The sequence below is a fragment of the Meriones unguiculatus genome, chromosome 7 (assembly GCF_030254825.1).
Source record: "Meriones unguiculatus strain TT.TT164.6M chromosome 7, Bangor_MerUng_6.1, whole genome shotgun sequence".
Taxonomy (NCBI): domain Eukaryota; kingdom Metazoa; phylum Chordata; class Mammalia; order Rodentia; family Muridae; genus Meriones; species Meriones unguiculatus.
The window spans coordinates 20,330,334-20,339,993 of NC_083355.1; the positions used below are offsets into that span (position 1 = coordinate 20,330,334).

At 52.2% G+C, this 9,660-nt stretch overlaps 1 protein-coding gene across 1 annotated transcript; it reads right to left on the reverse strand.

Moving 5' to 3' along the window:
• Positions 1 to 3,560: 3,560 nt before the first annotated feature.
• LOC110550876 (tubulin gamma-1 chain) lies at positions 3,561 to 9,660 on the reverse strand. Its single transcript, XM_060386689.1, has 11 exons — positions 9,503 to 9,660; positions 9,091 to 9,203; positions 8,743 to 8,910; positions 7,431 to 7,499; positions 6,163 to 6,242; positions 5,605 to 5,731; positions 5,327 to 5,413; positions 5,071 to 5,220; positions 4,549 to 4,701; positions 4,308 to 4,469; positions 3,561 to 3,953 (listed from the first exon to the last, which is right to left on the reverse strand). Exons 1-11 carry the CDS (start codon positions 9,549 to 9,551, stop codon positions 3,756 to 3,758), a joined length of 1,356 nt encoding a protein of 451 aa, XP_060242672.1. The 5' UTR covers positions 9,552 to 9,660; the 3' UTR covers positions 3,561 to 3,755.

The following is a 9,660-nucleotide window of genomic DNA, read 5'->3' on the forward strand; positions in this document are numbered from 1 at the left end:
GGGCATTCTGCTTCCTCTCCAGCTTTTTCACAGCAACCGGAGTTGTTCAGTCAGGACACTTACAGCTGTGCCTTGTCGTATCTCTGACCACAAGGGCTTTTCACTACCACTACCACCTGCTGCCCCGATTCCCAGAGGCCTCTCTCTTTCCACCTGGCCTCTGCACTGCCCTCTGGTTGACACAGTTTGGGGTTTGCTGCTGGCCAACAACTGGGAGGGGCTGCCCCCGTCTGGGGCGCTGGGTGATCTGGAAATAGCCTTGGGGGAAGGGCCTGGCTCAGGCTGGTATTGAAGTGCCGGTCCATGCGCCTAACACCTGGTACTTACCACGCAGTGGAGTCACTCCTCACTGCCAGGGAATTTATTCACCTCTTTGGGCTGGTGAACATACTATTATATAAACCTAACTTTCTCTCTTCCCCTCTGCCCCTTTTGGTTATTTTTGGTTATTTCTCTGTGTAGCCCTGGCTGTCAATTGGAACTCAATTTGTAGACCAGGCTGGCCTTTGAACTCAGAGGATTCACCTTCCTCTGCCTTCTGAGTGCTGGGATTAAAGGCGAGTATCACCACACAAGTGTGCCAGGAGGGGGTGGGGGGCCCACCCTGTCTTAACTGGATCCTGCAGAGGGACCTGTGGCCTGGAGATCACTTACATTGAGCCTCACAACATTGGGAGGTTCACCCCCACCCCCAATCAGCAGATGCCCCAAAGCACGGAAGCATGGTCATCAGGATTAAGGTCAGCAAATGGGGAGGACTAATTTGGAGCACCCAGCAGTGCAGAAGTAGGAGGTGGTGCTGAGCGAGCCGGGAGCAGGTCCACACTGGCTTTCACAGAAGCCACCTTCCTCCCTGGGAGGGAACAGACAGCTGGCTAACGGTGACCACGCTGTCTGTCCCTGAGTCAGCTCCCTGCAGGCCTTGGCAAACGACAGGGACAGGCTGGACAGGCTGGCCACCTTGACTGTGGTGGAACAGGCTTGCAGACTCTTCATTACCAAGACAGCCTGAAACTTGGCTCTGAGCGCCTGTTTCCTGCCTCCTTAGTCCAGAGAGGCTTTCATCTTGTCATGGGAGCTGGCTGGTATCACCCTGCTCCCTCTGTGGACTATCAGAATAGACAAGGGCTCTTCCAAGGATTCAGCCTCCCAGCCCAGTGAGAAGTGAAGTATTTGCGGAAAACATCCTGGGGGCAGGCACGTTACCAGCTACCTTGCACGGAGTGACGGATACATGGCCGCTGAACCTGAAGCCAGTTGCTGCTGGTATCCCCGAGGATTGAACATACTTTCTTTGCGTGAAGTATTCAAGGTTCCCACATCCTTGCAAACCATGGGCTCATCTCATGGCCCCCAAACCCCCGCCCCAGAAATGAGCAGATTCGATACTGGCCTGGAAGATACAAAAGGAAGCACAGTGCTGGTGGCTAGAGATGGACACCAGGGCTAGGAGTGTAGCTTGGTGGCACAGTGCTTGCTTAATTCACACAGGCCCTAAGTTTGCTCCCAGGCACCACACAAATGTGGTGTGTGTGTGTGTGCGTGCGCGCGCGCACCAATAACAGTAGCACATAATACAGTTAAAAGCAAGGCTGAGATGAGCCTGGGCTATAAATTGTGACTTAATCTCAAAACAAAAAAAACAAAACCATCTGGAATGCAATTCCACAGGCCCCAATGCCTTCTTTTGATCTCTGTGGACCACCAGGCCCACATCTAGTACACATACATACACGGGGAAATAAATACCATCTTCAGCGGTTTGTTGCCTGTTACTTAAAAAGAGACCAAGGCAGGGCCAAGGAGATGGCTCAGAGGTTACAGACACTTACGGCTCTTGCAGAGGACCCAGGTTCGATTTCCAGCACCCACATGGTAGCTTAGAACCACCTTCAACTCTGGTTTTGGAGGATCTGATGCCTCCTGGCCTCCATGGGCAATGCACATAGGCGGGGCACTTACATATGCAGCAGAACATTCAGAAAGACACACACACGTAGGAAACAAAAATGGGGGCTGGAGAGACGGCTCAGCATGGGGAGCAGCTCACAAAACAGGAATTACAAACACCCCCCCCACAAAAAAAACAAAAACAAAAAAACAAAACACATATAAAGAAACGCAGATGCCAGTCAGTCATAGCAGAGTTGAAACAAGCTTTGCTGTGTCCTTATTTGTAAAATGAGGTTGGGGTAATTATATCCACCCCTTCACAGGTTTGTAATTAGGATCACATAAAGCAATGTTCTTGTTGCATGATGTTCAACAGCCATTGTATTTCTTACCTGTGAGTGTGTATAAGACGTTAGTGGGGCCTTTGACGCCTCTCCACAATTTAGGGAGAACCTCCTTTGCCCTTCGGATCCCAAGGATTTATTTATTTTTCTTCCTCTGAGACAGGGTTTCTCTGTGTAGCTCTGGATGTTCTGGAACTTGCTCTGTAGTCCAGGCTGGCCTCGAACTCGGAGATCCACCTGCCTTTGCCTCCTGAGTGTTGGGATTAAAGTTATGTGCCACTGCCACGTTAAATGGTTGGATCCCATTTAAGAGCCACAAATTCACTCTTTGTGATCCTCCTGCTCCTCCAACCTGCCTTTTAAATAACTGGAATCCTAAAAAAAGGGGAGGGTGCTGGAGAGACGGCTCAGTGGTTAAAGGCACTGGGTGCTCTTCCAGAGGACTGGGGTTCAGTTCCCAGCACCTGCAGGGCAGCTCACAACCCACAACCGTCTGTAAGTCCAGTTCCAGGGGGTCTGACGCCCTCTTTTGGCTTCCACAAGCACTACATGCAGCTAAAACACCAATACAGCTGTAATTAGGAAAAAAAACACTTTAAAAAGAAAAAATGGGGGGTGGTGACATGGCTTGGCAGGCCAAGTTGCTTGCCCCTAAGCCTGATGACCTAAGTCCTATTCCTTGGGACCCACAAGATAGGAGAGAAACTATTCTCCTGAGCTATTTTTTGACTTCCACACTTACTCTAAAGCTCATAATACTCATAATCACATATAAAAAGATTCAAAGTAGTAAAAACTTTACATAAATGAAGACCAGTCGAGAACAGAAGCTTGGATCTTAGCTATGGGGCCACTTCCCACCTGCCTGGTCTAGGCGTGGGCCATGGTCTCCTGGTGTCCCCTAGACTCCTGTCTGAGCTCCCTGGCTCTCCAGCACTGCTCTGCTGGCCAGAAGCTGAAAGGCACCTCAGAAAGCTTTGAGGTGGGTAGTGTGGTGGGCCCCGGCATGCTGCTGCAAACAACAGGACACTCCAGTGTGGAAATGTCCAAGTGCTGGAATGTCCGCCTGGTGCAGCGGGGAGGAACTGGGACCAGAGGAGGTTGGCGGAGAAAAAGATTGTATCTGTGGTCCCTTTTACTCTGGAAAGGAATTCCGGCAGGGTCAAGAGCCATCTGTGTCCTCCACAATTAGGCTAAAGGCAAAGCTAGAGGTGGCTTTGTGCCCAGAGATGATGCTGGAAGTGCAGGAGGAAATCGTGAGTGATGGAGAAACAGGCACCTCCGTCCCCAGGTCTGAAGCCTGAATTCAAAGAGACCGGTGGCTTGACTTACATCCAGTGCTTTATTAAAGATAAATACTCCAGAGAAGAAGTGACCCATCCCCGAGGCGACAGACAGTGTGAGTATGTGTAGATGCGAGTGATTTATGAGGTCCCTGATCTGTGCTCTGAGGGGTAGTCAGCCAGGCAGGGCCTGGGCCAACCAGTAAGGCAGATGAGGGTCCCTGTCCTGGGAGACTCACTGCTCCTGAGTGCCCCAGGAGATGTAGTCTGGCCGCGTGGCCGCATGGTACTCATCGATCAGCTGCTGCACAATCTCCCTAGATGTGTCCATCTCGTCAAAATTGTCCTTGAAGATGTCCTCCTTGCGGAACTGCTCCATGAAGGCCTCCCGTTTCCGCAGCTTGTCAAACTGGCGACAGGTCCGTTCAAAGAGCTGAGGGCATGGAGGGGGGAGGGGTCACAAAGTAGTTGAGAGACAGTATGGCCAAGAGAGCCAGGGAACCCAAGGCTGGGTTATTCTCCACAGTTAGATGCCAGGATCAGGGGCGGCAGGATTGCAGATGGGCAAAGCACACACAACTTATAAGACCGGAGAGAAGAGCTTCAGAAAGGTGTCCTGGGGAGGACGCGGAACTAGGGATGGACTGGGGAGATTGATGATGGTAGGCAGTGGGTCAGAGTGGCCGGGAGCTGGGGGTGTGTCTCACAGGTGGGAGCGCTGCCTACCATTCCCGAGGCCCTGGGGTTCATTCCTGCTAACACACAAAGACAACAGGAGACGGCTCACCGAGGAGATACTGGTGTGGTTGGCCATCATGAGCCCGCTCACCCGGTGGGCTGAGGGCAGGTAGGGAGACTTCCTGGACAGGGCCACCTGGATGCTGGCTGGGCCCCAGGGGATGAAGTTGGCCAACTTCCTTTCCCGGATTCTCTGCAGGCTCTTATGGACCTGGGGTGGGCAGAGAGGTGGTGACTGCTTCTCCTCCACCCTGTGGGCCTGAGGGTAGGGTGACGGGGACCCCCTTTACCTGGGTGGGGTCCACCTCTCCCTGGATGATGTTGAGGATGGCGATGTAGCAGTGGTTGGTCTGACGATCCCGGCCTGTGGACACCATCACGTTCTTGGGCTGCAGCAGTCGCCTCATCACATCTAGGACTGTTGTCTTCCTCACACTGGCCACCTGAGGGAAGGGGGGTTCACAGGGAGCAGTCAGCACTCAGGGAACAACCCAGAGAGGTGCATGGGAAGAGGAGAAGAATCAGCTGTGTCCCCATCAGCTTGGAGGGGGCAGGGTCTCTGGGAAATGTCTTTAGATCAGGTCTGTGCTGAGCCTCTGCCACGGGATTAGGCTGATGGCTCTCTTGTAGCAGGAGATCGCAACTGGCACCGTTCTGGAAGGAGCCATAGGAGACAGGGCAGCAAGCTAGTGGCACAGTGTCAGCCCCTGAGTATAGAATCCGGGAGGGTGAGGTGGAGAAGGGCTGCAAAGGGCAGCTCCGGGAACAGCAGGGAGAGGGTCACAGTCCTGGGACACTGCGGGAGTTCTTACTGACTGGTCCGTGGTGAGGGGGGTATAGCCCGTCATAAGGAAGTGGAGCCGAGGGGTGGGGATGAGCGAGGCGATGAGGCCGATGAGGTCATTGTTCATGTAGCCGGGGTAGCGCAGGGTGGTGGTGCTGGCTGACATGATGGTGGACACCTGGGGACAGGACGGCCTTTATTATGGGGCTCGAAGGGGGTGGGGCCTCCCTCCTCAGATGACCCTCCAGCAGACAGAGGGCCTCCACTGCAGGGGCTGGGCTCACCAGCTGGTTGATCTGGGAGAAGGATGGGTTCTGGATGTGCAGGCGATCTGTGGCGATCAGGTTCAGGGCCGTGTTGTCCAGCACCACCTGGCAGGAAGAGCAAAGAACTGAAGACTTAGGGAGACAAGAACACCAGGGGCTCGGCCTGAGTCTAGGCTTGAGCCCGATGGCCAGAAGCACTCATCCAAAAGAGACTTTCTCAAGCTTAGGGCACAGGAGAGCTCAAAATGAAAATTATCAGGGGGTAGGAGCAGGGACAAGGAGAGTCCAGTGCTCACCACACAGTCTGCATTCTGGGTCAGCCTCTTCAGCGTGAGGAGGGAGTTGTAGGGCTGAACCACCACGTCGCTCATCTCGTCTTGGTTGGGAAACACGGAGTATGTCTGCACTAGTTTCTTGGGGTACCTGGTGGGGTTGGGAGAAGAAGGCAACAGAATAGAGATCTGGTGAACATCAACCTTCTTTTTTTTGCTTTTGCATTTTCAAGACAGGGTTTCTCCGTGTGGCCTTGGCCTTTGGCCGACCAGGCCAGCCTCGAACTCACGGAGATCTACCTGCCTCTGCCTCCCCAGTTCCAGTGGTGGGAGTACAGGTGTGTGCCACTGGACCTGGCTTAGCATCGGCACATTCCTTGGACATTCAAAGCAGGGCCTGCATTCTGCGCTCTGATCTCTGGGCGTATGTTGGGTTTCCCCATTGTACCTTCACTTTCCTCACAGTAGGAGGGAATGAAAGAGCTCCCAAGAACAGGGAGGAACATTTGCTGGGGGCCCTCGTGCCTTAGGAAGCAAAGATAAAGGACCTACCTCTAACTTGTTCCCCTAACACAGGCTTACCTGTCATTTAGTCGTTCCAAGAGGTAGGAGCCCAGGCCAGAGCCCGTCCCCCCAGCAATGGAGTGACACAGAACAAAGCCCTGCACAGGAAAAGGGCTATCAGTGTCCAGGTATCTAATGACAGGATTTCATTTTCATTTAAAAAAAAAAAAAATTGAACTTATGTGCCTGCATGCACCTATGTGTGTACATACATGTGAACACATGCCTGTGAGCGGTGTCTGTGGAGGTTGGAAGAGTGTTGGAAGGACCCTGCTCTCTGAGGCTGCAGTTCACCCAGTCCGGACAGCCATTCTGAGTGGGCATTAAGGTGCAGGACTCCCTCCCCTCGGCAAAGCTTCTTGCCCTCTGCCTGACTTCCTCTGGAGAGTGTCTTTAGACACAGATGCCCCTACCCACATTTTGGTATATGACCTTTGACACAGCTCCGTTAGCTCTCCTCTCCCCAGCCTACATGATAATTAGGTGCTGTGTTTCCATTCATGTAAGAGCATGCTGTTTAACGCAAACCAAGCGTCCTTGAAGTGCCTGGCTCCAACCCATTATGTACACCTATCCTCGGAGACTTCCACTCACTCCTCAGGGGGGAAATAGCCTTTGTGCTCTGGAATTCGAGTTGAACTAGCTTCATGCAATAGTTCCCAGGGCTTGTGATCCCTGTACTGTGCCCACTGGCCGTTCCAGGCGCATCTCGTGCCCCTCCTGACTTTGTGGGCTGATTGGAGCTAGCCCTCAGGCAGGAGGGGAACCACAAAGAGGGCATATGGTCTCCTGGAACTGGAATTATAGATGGCTGTGAGCTACCATGAGGGTGTTGGGAATCGGACCTAGGTCCTCTGCTAGAACAACAGCTCTTCACCATCGAGCCATCTCTCTGGCCCCAATTTCAAACTAGACACATCCCACAATGTCTGGGCTCTAGTATTCCAATGTCCCCTCACTGCCTAGGAGAGTCTCTGTCCTGCCTTCAAGGAGGCCCAGTGGCTTCTGTTCAACACAAAAGATAAATGAGTGGGTCTTGTATTTACAGGCAGCCTTTACAAAAACATCATAATTACTGTGTGTGTGTGTGTGTGTGTGTATGTGTGTGTGTGTGCCACTGTATATGTGCAGAGCTCAGAGGACAACCTTTTGGAGTTGGTTCTCTCCTATTATGGGTTTTGGGGGACCAAACTCGGGTCGTCAAGCTTGAACACAAGCATCATTACCTGCCAGATGATGGCTAAGTGGTACTGTCAAATCTCCACCGACGTTCCCGGGGCACTCACCTCTAGGCTATCACTGCCATCGGCCTCTCGATCAATGATGTCAAAAATGTCCTCGTGGATTTTCTCTCCCTGGACAGATGTGGAGAAAGGGGTAGGTGGGACAGGGCATGGGACAAGAACTGACCTCAGAGTAGCCACCCTCGATTCTCATACGTGTCACAGCTGCAGCGCTTCACATTCAACGGGGGAGCGGGGGTACAAGCAAGCGCTGCACATCCCAACCCAGACAACCTGTTCCTATACAGTTTTGAATTACTGGAGCTCAGGACCTTCCTTGCACTAGGAAGGACTCTACAAGTCTTTCTTTTTTTTCCTCCTGCCTCTATTGCCAATATGCATCGCTCTGCCCAGTGTATGCAATGTTAAAGACTTAATATATACTAGGTCAGTGTTCTATCAACCTGGCTACCTGTTCAGTCCACCTTTACTATTGTAGCTCAGTTCTACCTAGATATGTGACTTCCGGAGGATTCATGTATCTTAGTTTCCTCACTTATAGAATGAAGGTAAAAGACAGACAGGCCCACAGTTTATTTAATATTCACAAGGCCAGATATTTTTAGAAATAACAATATTTCACGTTTTGAAAGGTAGTTTTGTGTACGCATATTTGACAGGCAGTGGTGGTGCACGGGCCTTTCATCCCAGCATTTGGGAGGCAGAGGCAGGCAGATGTCTGTGAGTTTGAGGTCAGCCTGGTCTATAGAGTGAGTTCCAGGACAGCCACGGCTACACAGAGAAACCCTGTCTCGAAACAACAACAAAAAAAAAACCCAAAAATTAAGTAAATAGATAAATTCATATTTAACAAAAGGACTGTGGCAAGGCTGGAGATATAGATAGCTCAGTTTGTCTGGTATGTGATAAAGGCCTTGGGTTCAATCTTTGAACCTCCAAAATAAACAATACAAACACAACCACAGAGGCCCGAGGTGCACCAATTTCTACAATGGCAATAAGCTGATTAGAAACATCAACATAACCTTCTTCCATTGAGCTCTGCTTTTGTTAAGCAAAGTTTGAAATATCTTTGGTTTCAGAGTTTTTGGAGTCTGAAAAAGTAGACCCTGACCCGTAGTATCTACTTCTAGGGTTATTCGGAGGTTTACCAAGCTAACAGATACAGTACTCAAATGGCCTGCAACACAGCACCAGCTAGAATGGGTTCTTAGCTTTCCAGTCAGCTCCTGTAACCGTGTCTATTTTGCGCCAGCACTTTTTACATCTCCTGACCCAATTTCATCTGTAGAAAAATCACAGGGCCTGTGCCCACCCAAGGAGTTGAGAGCCCTGCAGGGGAACAGCAAATGACCTGGGAGAATCCGCTGGCCCAGTTGTTGCCAGCCCCTCCTCCGTGCTCAGACAGGTAGATGTTCTCTGGGTTGTAGAGCTTGGCATAGGAGGAGTTGAGGATGGAGTGGATCACCCGGGGCTCCAGGTCCAGCAGCACAGCCCGGGGGATGTAATGCTCATCGTCTGCCTGTCACAGGGAAGCCAGGATGGGCCCAGTGAGCGAGGATGGGGCAAGTCCTGAATCCCCCCAACGCTGCTCTCTCCTTAAGCCCTCCCTCCTAAAGCCAGCCCTTCTGTTCCCATCTGCCCAACGAGTTCCCCAGCACCAGGTCGCTCCCAGGATCCCGGTCAAGTGACTGGGGGGCACCTGGTAGAAAAAGACGTCCTTGCGGTCAGTGCCCTCGGTGGCGAACTCCTCCACGATGCCCTCGGGGCTGATGCCATGCTCGGCACACAGCTGTTTCCAGAACTCGAACCCAACTAAGAGAAGGAGGGGGGCGGAGAAGAAAAAAGGATATGTGGGTAGATTCCAACTAGGCAGTGGGGGACTGAACGCCTGAGTCTAAGGATCAGAAATTTAGCCTTAGAACTCCCTAGTGGCTAGGCCAGCGACTGGAGGGGAAGGTCCTTTGGCTTTGGGCAGCTTGGCACAGGGTCGAGGATCGCCTTTCGGAGGGTAACTACGATTCTGGGAAGGACAGAAGGAATCTAGGATCTCATTGCGAGGGCCCGTTGGACCTAAGGAAACTGGCTGGTGGAGGGTCTGGAGGTTCGCTCACTCTGATTGCCGCACTGGCCCAACTGTAAGGTGATGATTTCTCTCGGCATCGCTCCTCAGACATCAGCGTTGCAGCCTCGCCCGCCAGCAACGCCGCCGACCGCTAGCGCGCTCTCGGCCAAGACGCAGGCGCCAAGACATCCGCTCCACCCCTAAACT

Bases quoted from the DNA above. Each gene is read 5' to 3' on its own strand.
- LOC110550876 (XM_060386689.1), bottom strand. From the start codon at position 9,551: ATGCCGAGAGAAATCATCACCTTACAGTTGGGCCAGTGCGGCAATCAG. The intron at 7,500-8,742 runs GTCATTTGCTGT...ACATCTGTCCAG, and splicing joins GGGCCAGCGGATTCTCCCAG to GGAGAGAAAATCCACGAGGA. The intron at 6,243-7,430 runs GTGAGTGCCCCG...TTTCCTGTGCAG, and splicing joins ATGGCAGTGATAGCCTAGAG to GGCTTTGTTCTGTGTCACTC.